The sequence below is a fragment of the Etheostoma cragini genome, chromosome 5, assembly GCF_013103735.1.
Source record: "Etheostoma cragini isolate CJK2018 chromosome 5, CSU_Ecrag_1.0, whole genome shotgun sequence".
Taxonomy (NCBI): Eukaryota; Metazoa; Chordata; class Actinopteri; order Perciformes; family Percidae; genus Etheostoma; species Etheostoma cragini.
This window is the reverse complement of record NC_048411.1, coordinates 1,454,255-1,470,313: the sequence shown is the minus strand read 5'-3', so window position 1 is coordinate 1,470,313 and position 16,059 is coordinate 1,454,255. Positions and strand designations below refer to the sequence as shown.

General features: G+C 43.1%; 1 protein-coding gene across 13 annotated transcripts in view; it reads left to right on the top strand.

Annotated features, from left to right (window-relative positions):
* Positions 1 to 3,173, top strand: part of fbrsl1 (fibrosin-like 1) — a 294,241-nt gene extending 291,068 nt beyond the window's left edge. For 12 of the 13 annotated variants that reach the window (XM_034870770.1, XM_034870778.1, XM_034870772.1 and 9 more), the window contains one exon: positions 688 to 3,173. In XM_034870770.1, coding sequence (XP_034726661.1) covers positions 688 to 1,987 — 1,300 coding nt within the window. In that variant the 3' untranslated portion in view covers positions 1,988 to 3,173. The remainder of the gene's footprint in view (positions 1 to 687) is intronic. The other variant, XM_034870780.1, reaches the window with a different exon arrangement.
* The last annotated feature ends 12,886 nt before the right edge of the window (positions 3,174 to 16,059 follow it).

The window sequence follows — 16,059 nt, the reverse complement described above, 5'->3', positions numbered from 1 at the left end:
GAGATATCAGTTATATATCTGCAATAATGCAATTACTATACGTTGTCTGCTGTCATCAAAATTCAACATTTCATTTAATTTTTGATCTGGGACTTCACTGTATGGTTTCAAAGCATTAAAAGATATCCCCAAGAAATGGGATCATCGCTCACACAGCCCATGTAAATAAAGGACAGAAATTTTAAATATTCTTTTCATGCATGTACTCAAATTCATGATCACAACTCTAAAGACGTGGCCACAATAATGATCCCTTTTCCTGCTAGCATTAGCATATATACAAGATGATTCAATTATGTTTGGACAAAACAAGAAAACACTTGAATCACCCGAATCAGCTCTGGAGATAGAAAGATGTACTGTCAAAGACAAAAGACAAATTGTGACAATTCTCCAGTCCATTAGTCATATTCGTAGAAACTGAAACAAATTGAATTCATGGTTCCAACAAGGAAACACACACAAATCAAACAGGCATCAAGCAGCTTTGAGAGGAGCTATCTCTCAGAAATCAATTGAAAGGATCTCTGTGGATGAAAGAGGAAGACAGGAGCACGGTAACCTATATTTTTTGAAAGAGAATCATAACCCAGATGTAAATCCCATAGGTAAATCATCCCTAAATACCATCCAACGACATGATATTTGACTGGCACAAACTAAAACCCTTTGATTATGTTATCACAGGGATTCTGTGGATCGTAATCGCCACTCCAACCGTTCCTCTCCCGCCTCGGCGCCAGTCAGCTACCAGATCAGCAGCCTCATTCGCACAAACAGCCAGAACTCCTGTGACTCGGGTCGACATCACAGTGGCAGTGTGGATCGGGTCCGTGAGGCTGAGAAGGAGCTCCTGGAGCGCCACAGAGAGTCTTCCACGCTGGGGGACGTCAAGGTGAAGGAGAGCCGCTCGCCCGCCAAGGAGATGCTGGAGAGAAGATGCTCAGAAGACTCCATCAAACCCGCTCAACGCTCTCCTTCCCCGTACACCAAGGCCGTGATCAATGAGCAGGGCATGAAGATGGCAGGTGGGCCCCCGCCTACACTCAAGGACAGCGAGAGGAAGGAGCCCCCATCCGCGGAGCTCCTGCACAAGGTGAAAAGTGACATGAAGATTAAAGAGGAGAGGAAGGAGGAGCAGGAGGTTGTGGTGGTGAGTTCCGAGCCCGCCCCCCAACCTCCAGCCCAAGCTCTCCCTGCTCAAATCAGCCAGCCTTTAAACCCGCACCACCATCACCCACCTTTGTCCCATCAGCCCCTTCTTCCGTCGTCACGTGGCTGTGACATTCCAGCACCTGGCCTGCATGGTGTCCCCATGGGACACTCTTTGCCTATTTCCATGAGTGCCATGCCCCAGATGGGCAGCCTCAATGTGCTGGACCGGGCACGCATGGCTCCGTTCATGGGAGTGAGCCCTCTGGCAGGAAGAGAACGCATGCCCCACCCGGCCTTCCCCTGGGACCCACTCAGAGAGGCCTACCGGAGCCTGGACCTGCAGCGGCGCATGGACTTCCAGCTCCGGGCCGAGCAGGGACATCGCTTCCCCAGCGTGTACGAACAAGAACGGGCCTACCGCGAGAGGGAGGCTCATGACTACTCGCACCACGAGCACCTGTTGGAGGTTCGCAGGGAGCACGAGAGGATGAGGCAGCAGGCGGAGGAGCGAGAGCGCCTCCACCTGAGAGAGGAGCTGGACAGAGCACGCCTCCATCAGCTGCACCAGTCCCCCATGGAGGGCCATCTACCCCACATGCCCCCCTTTATGCCCCACCTAGGCGGCATGCCCTACCCGAGACTCAGCCCCTCCACCGGACACAACGGCCCTCTGAACAGAACGCCCCCTACTGCCGCACTCAGCGCGCCCCCGCCCCTCGTGCCAGCTGGCAGTGCCAGGCCAGCCTCACCCAGGAGGACTACCCCTCTCACTACCCAGGACCCACGGGACTACTCCCCATCTCGCAACCCCAAAGAGGTAGAGGCCCGGTAGCTTCTGAGAAAAGTGCACAAAGTCTTGTTAGACACACTCACACGCTTCCCCCCCCCCCCCTTATCTGAAACCTTGTTGTGGACTAAATGCACTGCTCTTCCCCAGAGAAGAGCAAACCTCCCTAAGGGAAAGGGTATGATTGTACAAAGTAAAGGTGTGTAAGGCTGGTTAAGCACATGCCATGACTTTATTTTTAGTGGACTGGAGGTTGAATAATGTCGGTAAAGACAACATAAATATGTGTATGTTTATATCCGACTTAAATATTTGATAATTATTAATATATTAATCAAATACCTTTTTTCAGCTTTGTGCGAAAAGAGCGGTCCTAAAATGAGTTTGTACATTTCCTATCCTTGTTTCATGTATAGATATCATTTCTATGAATTTTATGTATTTTGTGCATTAGTCACACCTTTTACAATATTTATCCCAGTTGATTGTGAGACATATCCATTATGACCCACTGTAAAGACTGGATTTGGTTTCAACCTTCAGTGATTTAACCTCATGGTGCCAGGATATCCTCAATGATGACAATGTACGATGTTACATTACCGATTTGTTTTGTTCATTCGTTTGCCTTTGAGATATGCAGATAAATATATATTATGAGGTCTTTGTTCAGTCTCTGTAAAGAAAACTGATGTAAATAACCTGTTGATATTCCTTCGCTGCAAAATGACTGTAAATTTATTAGTCTTTTTAACCATTTCTAGAAAAACAAAATTAAATGAAACATGGGGGAATGACTTCCTTGTTGAATATCATGGAAACAGACAAGCCTGGCCAATGGATGAAAAGGATGACCGGAGGGTGTTGTAGGGGGCCGAGAAGGATCTTCTGCAATCTATGCAAAGCAGCACACAGCACCCTAATGAAGAGATCACCCTGAAGGAGAGGACACTATCTGGTGATACTGAGAGAAACTTGGATTAACACATGGTTATAAATAATGATGGAATTATTAAAAGACTCCCAAGTCAAAAACTGGACCATCCCCAGACAAAAAAAGGACACTTTTTAGTGGGTGGCAAAAAGGACTTTCTCTGTCAACCTTGTGGTGTTGTGCAGTTGTTTTCTTAGACTCTTGTATACAAAACAAGTAGAGTTTTAGGCGTGCAAAAAAATGAAAATGAACATTCTTGGTTTAAAATGTATGGAATAAAGTTTGGACCTAATGTCAGACATTTGTTACTGTTTTTTCCTCCTGGCACTTATTGTCAGTGCTGACTAGAAGAAGTGAATTTGTCTTTGAGCCAAACGTACTGAGGGGAATGTTGATGTGAGGTTGATAGCTTTGCCAATAATGCTTGTGTCTCAGTTTTCAGAATGTAGAGTATTTGCTTATCTGATATCAAGCTATTACTTTGAAATCATAAAGGCAACATACTTGGCCCGACAGAGTAGCCTAAGCCGTAAGATCATTTGACCATAATCTGTCATACATGGGCTGCAGAGCTCTTCAGAGGGGATCGATGAGATTGGGCCAAGGCAATACAGGGAGGGACTAATAGGACATTGATTTTGTATGAAAGCAGGTTTTGAGTGTTTGTGTTGCAGGTAACCGGTATTGACTGGCAGCCCAGCCGCATATTGACCTGCGGTCTGGACTCATTAAGAGGAGCAATGCCTGGGAGGCAGGCTATCGGATGGTGGAGGAGAGCCTCCCCTTGCTTCTCATACACCCCCCTCTCCTTATGCACACCACTCATCTGCTTTTCTAATGAGGCCGGAAGGCACTCTGCAGTGGGCTGCGGAGGGAGCCCAGAGGCGCCCCGTCCTGTTATTGACAAGACCTCGGCTGTGCTTGCCGCTTGTCCAGAGACGGGCAATTCATCCCGATAATGCTCCAACTACTCATCTCGCTGCTGTGTGCCGTGAGACCCACCAATCCTGTCCCATGGTATCAGCCCATAATGACAGCGTGGATCAAACCGTGGCCAGGTCATTAGGGGATGTTATTGAAAATCAATGGTGCTCCTGTGTCTCACACACTCCGGCAGGGCTTTTTTTTTTTTTTAAAAGACTCCTTGAAAAGGCTGTTTGTCAGAATGGGGCAGGCGTTTTGGGAAGGCCTAAATCACTATCACTTTCAATTTAGGCTCCTGGTAATTGAGCCACATATTCCTCCAGCGGGTAGCATCTGTCAGTGGCCAGCTTCACTTGAGCGCTGTGTGCTTTAAGTTCTAATCATCTAGTCAACAGCAGGTACTTAACCCCTGTACTTGTTACAGAATAGTGATTTTTCCTGTAACTATTATTTACCAAGCAAGCTTTGGTAGATGAAAAACACACCTTACATTTTCCCTTGACTCAATCACTCTGTCCTGCGCTCTATCCATTTTACGGCTGAGTGTGGAACGGCCCTCCGGAGATGAAAAGCTCCATCAATTTCACTCATCGTCTGGCAAGGTCAATTTATTTCAGCACACAGTCCATCATCAGATGGGAATCAATTGACACATTGCCTAGCATATCCAACCAAGGGTGGGTTATTATAGCTTCTGCAATTGTCAGCTGTTTGCCAAAGCCATTCTTCACATGTCCAGGCTTTTTCTTCTTTTTTTGTTGCCCCAATTGTTTATGAATTTCTATATTTACTCGTTCATAATTTGGAATTCATTTCCTATTTGATAGAACATGGTTACAATGACGGGGCTTCATTGAGCATGTCAAAAAAGAGACCGTGATACAAGATTGAGGTTGTTGTTGTTTTTTAACACATTTCTCCACTAAAATCCCAATTAATAGGATACGGTGGTATCTGAGGTAAGACATTGTTTTATTGTTCCACTAATCCTCGTCATTTATCTGTGAGAAACCTCAATGCAGTGGGTTTAGGATTGAATTTTCATGGTCTCAAATACCTCCAAAAAGTGCTTGGCACAGTTCTCACCCCAGATTCAGCAAACAGTGGAACAGGCCTAAGGGGCTTTTATAGAGCACAATGGCAGCTAATAACACAGTGCCAAGCTAATAAGATGGGCAACAAATGAATGGCTCGGTCCAAGCTCCTTTTCTCTCTTGCTCACTCTTCCCCCGCTGATAAAACATGTATGAAAGCGTTTTTGAGCCGCTATGTAGTGGCTCCCTAGACTTTTCCCCCAGCGAGAGCTAATGCATTAGTTCCCATTTGAAGGCTGTTTTGAAATGGAGATTGGTAATGAGACGGGAGGCCCCTGCCATGATCACATTTGGATTGCTGGGGCCTCCGCTGGGTCTGGTGATTTGGGAGACGGTGTCTCTGCTCGGAGTTCAGGCCCATCTCTCCGCGGGGGTTAGCAAACCGCGACGAGAGCCATTCTAGACCACTAAACTATCTGAACTGTGAACTGAGGAGAGTGCACCGAGTCAAGGGCCTTGGCTGTGGATCCCTGTCGCAGCACTCTTCGTGTACTGCATGTTGTTTTGACCTCCTAAAAAGGCTTGTAGCACACATCCTTTCCATGTTGCCATCTTTTTTTAGCCCTCAATGTCAACAGAGCGGCAGCTGACAGAAACCAGACCAGTCAGCGGTTAAGGAGCGGACTTGGAAACAGCCAAACGGTGTGAATTCCAGACCCTGGTGACAAAGTGCTGTCTAATGTCTTTGCACCTCTGGACCTATGACAAATATTCCGGCTGTCTCACACCACAACCAATATGGCCGTTCACGGAGACCCGCCAAGCCAAGCCTTTTTAGAAAGTGTAAATCACTCACAGAGGAGCCTTAGAGAGCATGATGTGAGACAGGGAGGAGTAGAAGAGAATTAAGGCAGATGGAAAAGAAGGAGGTCCAGAACAGTCACCAGCCAAAATAAGTTTTCCACTTCAATTCAATTTTGAGGATTTTTCCAGCCTTTAGTTTAGTGGAACCTCACAATCTCCCACACTGGCCATAATATGTACACAAGCCATAAAAAAATGAATAACATTTATGCAGCTGGGTGCATCTGGCAGCAATAGTCCTCTCATTCAGGGACCCGCAGGATGGCACCGTGCCGCCACACCACCCTCTCTGTTCTATGTATGGGCACTAGACAAGAAAAGACTTAGGGGAGGGGTGGGTGGTGTAAAGGGACACGGAAAGCTCTTGAATGCTTTGAATGAGTTTAAAAAATACAAGATTTTAAAGCAAATGGAGGCCATACGTGGATCGTCCAATTTGGCACGGCCAACCCACACGATTAGCCGTAGAAACGTTAATCAAAAGTGGCTCAGTATTTGAAGGGGCGGTGAAAGGAACTGCCAGCTGGTGACAACATGGTTGGTGTGCACGGGCCAAGAGTGAAGTTTATTTGAATATGGATCTTGCCGTGACCGTATTTCTCCAGAGCTCAGTTAGCAGAGCGTTCCTTGGCTCATCACTGGGATCGCCTCAGAGCCGCTTGGCATCCGGAAAGGCGGAAGTTTTTCCAAGCCGCAGAATGAGAATTATGATTTAGTCCATCCCCTCTGGTGGTGTGGGCATAGTCATAAGCATTTATTCAGTTTGTCGCTGGCAGAGACGCAACACCTAGTTCTTGGCGTCCATGTGTGAGGGTTTCCTTTCCAATATGAAATTATAAAACTGAAAAAAAGACTGTTTTTACAGCCTATGCATTAATAACCTTCAAAAATAAAACATCCGCTCTTTCCGCATAATGCTATTTTTCTTTGCCCTCTATTGAAAACACAGAGCTTAATAAATATTAAGCTGTCAGTGTTGTTGGAATAAGACCACCAGTACTCTAAAGCAGCAACAGCACCGCCTCTGGATTCAGCTCTGAGCAATGGAGTGGTTTCTGTTGATTTGATACGATAAATGACAGACTGGTTGAGCTTTGTTTTCTAGCCTGTTGATATGGTTCGGCTAAGGTTTGAGTGGCAGTAGTTAACAGATGCAGTTACTTTTAGTATAAGGACTCTTAATGTTCTAGGTATGCCCCTATAGCTTCAGATGCTATCATCACATTACCTGCAGTCAGATCACATTCCACTACAACAAGCATAATCAGAAACAGATCTTGAACAAGACAAGCTCGTGATCATGGTTCAATCCCTGGACCAGTAGGGAAAACATAATTGGGGAAAGTGAACCCATACCCATCCATCCATCTTCGTCCGCTTAGCAGCTCCAGCAGAGGACCCCAAACTTCCCTTTCCCGAGCCACATTAACCAGCTCCCACTAGGGGATACCGAGGCGCTCCCAGGCCAGGTTGGAGATATAATCTCTCAACCTAGTCCTGGGTCTTCCCCGAGGCTTCCTCCCAGCTGGACGTGTCTCCACCTAGTCCTTGGTTTTCCCCGAGGCCTCCTCCCAGCTGGACGTGCCTGGAACACCTCCCTAGGGAGGCCCCTAGGAGGTATCCTTACCAGATGACCAAACCACCTCAACTGGCTCCTTTCAACGCGAACGAGCAGCGGCTCTACTCCGAGCTCCTCGTGGAACCAATAATACAAACAACATGCATGAGTTATAGCTGACACAAATGTTAGCTACCTTAAAAGTTAGCTATAACTCACTAAATGTGTTGCCGTATATTGAAAGATTTGACAGTTAAAAAATGAAACTGGCAGATCTTGCTGAATCAGATCGTGAATGATATTCCAAACGGCTTTTGGAAGCTCTAGGTTGTCCTGAATTACGAATGGTAAAAAAGACAGTCTGCAGTCCCACATATATTATCAGTCCCATTCCATATTTGCCAAAGAAAACATAGGTTTTTAGTTCCACGATGATGATATGGGATAGATACTGCAACCAAGTCAATTTATGTCACTCAACTTGAAGACAAATTCTTGTTTTAGATACAATACCCAAATTACTTGTGTCTGTGTGCGACGTTTTGAATACTTCCCACCTGATGACCCTGAGATGAAAAGTTCATGTTGTTCTTGTTTATGTTGTCTCACATATTTGGCCAATATCCAGGTTACTCAGTAGCAACACATCATAAACCTGAATCAACGGACAAATACATTCATACCACGTTTATCTGAAACATAATATTTTGGCATCATTATCGCAGGGAGGCTCTGTTAAAGGCAACTCACTGCCTCCAAGCAAAATGCTCTAATATACACTACATCTGCAGTTAGTATTTCATACAATTCTTTTCAGTTCAATACTGTTTTTAGGCACACCCATTCTTGTGTGAGCTTGTTCTCTTGATGCATGTTGGATCGTACTGCTTCTTTCAGCAGATGAAGGTCCACGCTGCTGTGCACAAACTGCACTCATGTCATCAACAAGTCATAACCCTCACTCATAAAAATACCAAAGGCGGCCATAATAAGGTGGAAAAGGCCAGGGGATCATATTCTTCATGAGATTGGCTTCAACATGGCTTCCCAGCATTCCAGGCCTGGCTTTGCCCACCTCCCGTGCTTTGGAAATTTGTCTGGCAGCAAACATGCTTTGAAATGCTCTTATCTCCTATCTGGGCAAGGGCTCCATGCACCAAGATAACAAACCCTATCTTATCTTGCTGTGTTCGTTAATGTCACAGCTTAAGGGGCTTGTTCTTCCACTTGCAATGGGGCTTGCAGAGCGGATTGTTTGCAGATTAGTCAACACAGGCCTCTGGAGGTCTTGGAGCGCGTTCAAAATGCTTGTCTTGTCCCACAGACGTTCATTTATGCGCACATTGGCGTTTTGGATGCTTGCCGCTTTCCTGTGTCAAATGGCAGGAGTAGTACACAATGGATGGTAGGCATCATTACACACGGTGAGAGCTACAGTAATACTTACCACAACAGACAAGCCAGTAGTGCAAGCCAAAACAAAAATGTGCATGATAACCTCCCAAGGCCAACTATGTTGTTAGATGTTTTGAGGATGACTTGTTATTATTCTGTTGCTGATTAGCACCGACGCTTGATCAGCGATACATTCTGAAACAACAATCTAGCGGCGCTTACCAACCTAGTAAAACATTCAACCTGCGATGTTCTTATGTATTTTTCGTCCGATCTGTGTGGCCAGATTAGTGATCATCCCTTTGTGCCACAAGAGTCCAGGCAAAGCTCCATTGACTTCAGCCATCTGGCTATCACACACAACCCTTGGCTACACAGTGGCTTACTCAGTGATTGATTGTGGTGTTGAAGGCCAGCTATTTAACACATCAGAACAACAAGTACTGCTATCAAGCTGGCCCTCCTCATGCCTTGTTTCTGTGCCGCCCAAGAATGTCTCTTATCTCTTCCCTTCTGCTTGTTGGTTTAAGCCAGATAGCATATGCCCACATTCCCCCTGTAATACACCATTGTGCTTATGGTGCAACCCTGACAGTCAGACAGGTTGTAACTGAGATCTGATGGGGGATATAACCCATGTGTTGGTTGGTAAGAGGTGGGCCTTTAAAAAAATAAATAATCTGCTTCCATATTGCAGCCTCTGGGAGGAATATAAAAAAGGCATTTTCTTCCCAGCATGCTGCACCAAAAGACTGACAGATGAAAATAAAGACCCATGTTCCATATCATTAAATCCCGCTCTCTCACCTGATTACATTCTTATTAGTGCCTCCATTCTTCTCCCATTATTGTTACTTCTAGTGAAACAGGCCTGATAATGTGCACTCACTCACGAGATGCACAACCTGCTCATTGCCATTTCTGATTCTTTGTTGTCGGCGAATGGTTTTTAAATTAAAAGTGTGAGCGCGGTGTAATTATAATTCTGGGGGTATTATGAAATCAAATATCACAATGAATGTAATTTTATTTGCTTGTAATCTCTCTCACCCAGGCTAATAGGCGTTTTCAAAGGGCATGCTCGGGGGGGTTAGACAGCGGACCATCTTGACATAGAATGGCTGCTCTGCTCTCTTGCTCCCCTGCTCTGTTCTTTTGTCTTTGATATGCAGGCAAAGAGCTTGACAGCCTGGGAGATGTGGGAGATTTGTCGGCCTGTGATCTCCATGCCTTTCTGACAAATGAACGCCTTTGGCAGAGCTGCTGGAGGTACAGCTCCTCTGCCCTGCTTGAATCCTGATGAGACTATACTCTGGAGCTGCTGGTAATGAAATCAGGGCACAGGACCAATCCGTTGCCAGAAATGACCTTTAATCAACACACATGCAGCTCATTTGGCGTGCGATGACTCAAAATTGCAAATACACCTCTGTGCTATTACATCTAGTATGTTTTTTCACTGGGATGTGAGATAAAATAGGCCCAACACACAATTAAAATGTACAGCAAAGCGTTAAACTCAGCTAGAAATGCTAATTTAATAATGTATGTTGTGTGTGTTGCGGCAGTGACAAATGGTTTATGTTTAATATTTCCTAACAATCCTTGATGGCTGTTTTATGTATATTCCTATATGACTAGTGGGGTGATTGAGGATGCAGTCACCATCCACTCAGTCTTCATTACATTGGATCGAGTTGCTCCACCGAGCACACAATTGCATCACATTGATTTCACAAATGTAATTCCTTATAAAGTGTACAGTAAAGATCCATCCTTACGTGTGGCTCTGCAAAGTAAAATTTTAACAAATTATGACCTAAAATTCTGAATCCCCTCAGGATAAATGTTCATATTTCAGCCCCACAATGAGCAGGAAATAGCTGCTATTGATTCTGGAACGATGGACGAACCCACACTGAGGGATCTCTAAATCACAACACTCCGGTGCACTGTGCACTCTAATATGGTTGCCTTTGATTTCAGCTCTGGACTTCAAAGGGGCTGAGTAATGATTCATAGGAAGAGCAAGCACTACCCCTTGTGGTCCAGTTGGCCCAGTGCAGCATGGGTAAATGGCACCTCCAGCTGCTTCTGGGCCCCTCCTGATAAGTTAACCTTGTGATAACATGCTAATGCCTGATTAATGTTGCCGTAATTAGACACAGCTTTTCACACTCACTTAAGAGGACATCCTCCAGCAATTAGCCCGAGCCGGAGAGAGATAATTTCTGAGAGCACAGCGGAATCACGTTCCTCGAGCTCGCCTGCATTCCCACTTGGCAACATTAAGGTTTATTTTCTCATTATTTCATTTAATTACTCGTTTGATGTTTTATACAGCTGCCACAAGTAATCGTTGATCCAATTAGGAAATGCTGATTGACAGCATGGGTGTTGGATTCAGTACTCTGCAACATGGCATTCAATTTGCCGTTCTGACCTTATCAGAGGATCTGCACAGGATTCTGTGTTCAACACTGAATTCCAACTAAAAAAATATAATAATTTCCCTTAAGAATATATTCTGCATGGATGGCACACCTTTGCGTCGAATGTGTGTGTGTGTGTGTGTGTGTGTGTGTGTGTGTTTTTTTGTGTGTGTGCGTGCCTGTAGGGAGGCAGCATGTGTTTGTGTTTTTCTTACCAGACATCTAACAATGAGGAATGAATGCATTAGAGAGCAGAAGCCCCTGTATTCACCAGCCTCCACGCTGCCCATTAATAATGCACTGCCAGGGAATGGATGGGGGTGCGCGGGGATTAGGCCTCCATTAAGGACTCGCTTGTTATTTCTATTAGAGAGACATGCTGGTTTTTTTAAACAAGAAAGATCAGCCCACTTGCATTGGACTATAAAATTCTATATTAACAATGTCAGTGGTCCCACAAAGACAGCTGTATAAAACGTAAACGTAAAACATTTTAAATGTACACAGTGGGACGTGAACACGGTGAACACAGTTAATATGAAATAGACAGAGGTTTTGTGTTATTGCAACATCTCAGATCCCACTGTGATGGTCATTCAAACCTGCAATAATGGATTTTTTGGCCACTCGGGAGCAGAGGAAACGAGTTGTGGACACAACACTAAAATATCCTCACTTTTAAAGTAGATGAGGCAAGTGTGTTAGGAAACAGCTGCTTGTTCACACACATCCGCTGTAAGAATGTAGCATCAGTGACGTCACCTAGTTATTTGTTGACTGCCATTTTGAAGTTTGGTCATCTTTTTTTTTTTTGCAAATGGCTGTGATGATTTTGGACAAGTGGGTGGACCTGGGGAGGACGACATGGCCAAGCCAGTGTTGCTTATGGTTGCTTATGGTTGCAGTGGTGCTGCGCTAATAATAATAATAGTCATAATAATATCCTTTATTAGCCCCACAAGGGGAAATTACAATTTACACTCTGTAGTTATTGTACAGAGGCCTGAACTACACACACATGCTCAGGTCCTTTACGTGCACTAATGGAAACGCTACAGGGGAGTTTCTTTTCAACCCTTCTGAAGCAATTCATCCAGTGGAGATTTAACGCGGATGAACGTAGACCTCCGGGCACCGCTGCCATTAAGCTGCATGTACAGTAGTACGAAAAATCAGCAGACTTTACCTTACGTTACCAAGGTAACGCTACAGTAGCTATCTGGCTTTGTTAACGCTGAAAAAAAACCATTTAGGCAACCAAATGTTCCAACTAACTTTGATGAAGTGAGAACACACAGGTGAAGATGAAAACATGGGGACATCAAAAAACAAGTTCAAATCTATTTTATAGTGCACAGTGCCATGGTTAGCATTGCTAAGCAGGAGTCTTTTTAACCCAAGGACCCCTTAACTGGGAGCCAGATGGAGCAGGGACCCCCTACTACATAGTATATGTATTGTATAAAATGAAATTCCATGTTAAATTTGGCCTACAATAAGGTGTAATCGGCCTAAGTCTGCATGCATACCTTTTTAGCAAATAATACTAAGCTATTAAACAATTGTTGGCAAGATATTATAAATCATGTTTTAATGTTAAACATAATGTGGCACAGTAACTCCTTGGGATGAATTGTATCCGTGTATTTTTTTTCACAAATAGGCTGATTTTTTGTTGCTTATAATATGTTGGATTCATGTAAACACATTTTCATTTTTGAAAAAAAAAATCAAAATAAATAATTTGTTGCAAGGGGGTTGCAGCAGGACCCCGTTGGGGCCCAAGACCCCCTGTTGAAGATCTCGGGCCCCAAAGCATCTCCTGTTGTCAATGTTGTATTGAAAAAGACTGACAGGGTGACGAATCACATTGTTTTCCATTGTTATTTGATACATTGTTATCAATATACATTGTTTATAATAAGGGTACATGAAATATCTTGAATTCATGCATGACTTCATTCATGAAAATGCATGAATTCATTCGTGTAGTACTTCATGAAATATCAGTAATGTACAAGGATTAATAGTATCTCGTGGATGACGTAATGCACCAGTTAAGGTATTTCATCATCATGATTTTTGATTTATTACTGATGTTCATGTCTTCTTCATAGGTAAAAAAACAACTGAATTGTAATGTAATCATAATTAACTAAACACTACTTCTTCATTTCTTCATCCTAACTGCTCCATTCCTAACAAAAATATAAATAGGATATGATAAATGGTGGTATTAAACTAAATGGATTAAGAATTGGAGGATGGTACTGATACTGATACAAAATGATACTAGATTGACTCAAAATATAATATACTGCAGAATCATTTTCAATGTTTATTTTGACTTTTTACTAAATTTTAACTTTAAATCAGAAAAGAAGATAAAATAAACTAAACTAATATGCAGTTATACAAATCATTATCTACATATTTAGAATGACCAGTTTAGTGGAAAAGGTAATGTGAACGTCACCGGCAAATTATTTAGAATGTTGTTCATTTAGAAAGGAGAACTGAGATAATCAAAGAAGAAAAAACAGAGTTCTTTTACTCATATCTTATTTATTGAACTTTTTTAAAACTAAAATCAAACCATCTAAGAAGTTTGAAGTGGAAATCTCTCTTTTGGTGGAACTGCTAACAGCTCACAGACATCTGAAATGCAACAAGAAGCCCAAACTACTCACTGAGTTATTATAACTCATCACAAGTTAAAAAAGTTTGGATCCTTCATGATGCTATGTATTTTATAAGCAAAACTGTTTAATGCAAATTCTCAATCTGAATAGATAACTAGTAACTACAACTGTCAGATGAAAGTGACTTGACTTGACTCAGGCCTTTGTATTCCCTGAGACACAAAGCCCTCCGTCTCTCCGGTTGCTGCCATGACAACCCCCAGCCTTAAACTGTGGTAGTGTGCGTCTTCTCCCCGTGCTTCTAGGTCTTCCTCTTCCTTTGTGTGTTCCAGCTCGGTGATTGGTTGACTTTGTTATCTGATGGTGTGGCCATGCAGCTTCACTTCCTTCTCCTAATTCAGAGGTTTTTTTACCTGGTGCGCTCCCCCAGCTTGGTGTTGGTGTCCCAGGAAGCATCAGCAGTTTCTGAGTGTCTGCAGTTTATTGAGTATGTTGGTTTTAACTTTTTTTCAGAACTGTACAACAGAATGGATTTGACTGGTTTAAATCACACAAAAAATGATTCTGTTTGGTTTTGAATCACAAGGTATTTTTGCTTTCCAGATATTATTTATGATGTTGAGTGCTGTTCTTGCCTTTACTATTCTGGCTTTGACATCGTCCTCGATAAATGTTGTGGAGTTTAAAGCACAATATTGCCCTCTGAAGTGTAGTGGAATGTAATATTAAATGGAAATACTAGTAAACTACCTCAAAATTGTACTTATATATAGTACAATTATATAGTGGGGCTGCAACCCACTATATATTGAACTGTGATTTGTGTGTGCAGTTTCATCCTGATTGTGTACATGATTTAAGTGGTGTGTGCATACCAGTAATCTAATGCAGATACAATATCTGGATATGAACAGATAATGAGCTACAGACAGATGAAAATGAGATCCAAATTGGAGCACTCAGGGTCATTGAATAGCTGTTATGTCATAGAAGCCTGCGTGCCGTCTACCTTGCTGTGCTGAAACCAAAAACCTGTCTCTGTTGACGTACGTTTAGCTGTTGTCGGTGATTTTCTTTGGTGTGATGTAAAGTCAGTCCAGTTTTTTTCCCGTATTTCCTTAGCTCTGTAATATCAGACAATAATCCATTGAGCGCCATTTTGTAATTGTTAAAGTGCTCATATTATGCTTTTTTGCGTTTTTTCCCTTTTATTTGTTGTGTTTGTATTTTTTGTGAAGGTAATAGGTTTACAAAGTTAAAAAGCCAAAAGCCCCCCTCCCCCCCAAAGTAACTTACCATCTCCAACAAAACACCCTGTTCACAACCTGCTCCAAACAGCTCTACTGTAGTCCAGCTTTTACTTCAGAGACAAACGCACATCACTTTGTAACACATGTTATAATACTCACCTAGCTTCTGGCGTCCTCATACTCTGCTTCTGACTGGCTAGTAGTCCTTACCTAGGTACTGTCAGGGCCCTCATACTCTGCTTCTGACTGGCTAGTAGTCCTTACCTAGGTACTGTCAGGACCCTCATACTCTGCTTCTGACTGGCTAGTAGTCCTTACCTAGGTACTGTCAGGGCCCTCATAATCTGCTCCTGACTGGCTAGTAGTCCTTACCTAGGTACTGAGCATGTGTGACTCCCAACAAAGATGGAACAGAAGTGAGATGTCTCTCTCTCTAGCTAAAACAGAGAGCTCAACACACAGGGGGAAAAGAGGAGCTGCAGCAATGTGCAGCACAAACAAATCTAAACCTATTCTGACACAACCTCTAAATACAATGACCCTGAAAATTAGAATAATATGGGGGCTTTAAAGTGCATATTTATTTGTTCATACAGTACATTTACTTAATGCACAGGTGAACTGAGCAATAAAGGGAGGGGACGTTTTTGATACTTATTGGCTTTCAAAACCTTTTCTTATCAACATTTAATCATTATGAAAGTTACTAATTTAAAATGGATGTAAGTTCAACTTTTCTAACAAAAGTCTCTTTTTGTTTATTTTGGTCTACATCCACGATGTTCCACTTCCAGGATTACTCCGTTGCCGCAGGAAATTCCACCAGATGTCCCTCTTTTCGGCCGGATGTCCTGTTAGTTTTTCCTCTCTTTGTATTGTAATTTTACGATTGAAAAACTTTCAGCTTGTCATGCAACAAAGTCGGCTAATAACACGAATGTACTGTAGAGTGAAGTATATTTACAGTGTGGTGATAGTATGCTTCTTTTACCAAAATAAAGGAACTCAATACTCCCTCCATCACTGTGTACAATAGTAGTAATTTGTGCATGCATTTGAGATACTGTATATATCATTCAGGGCA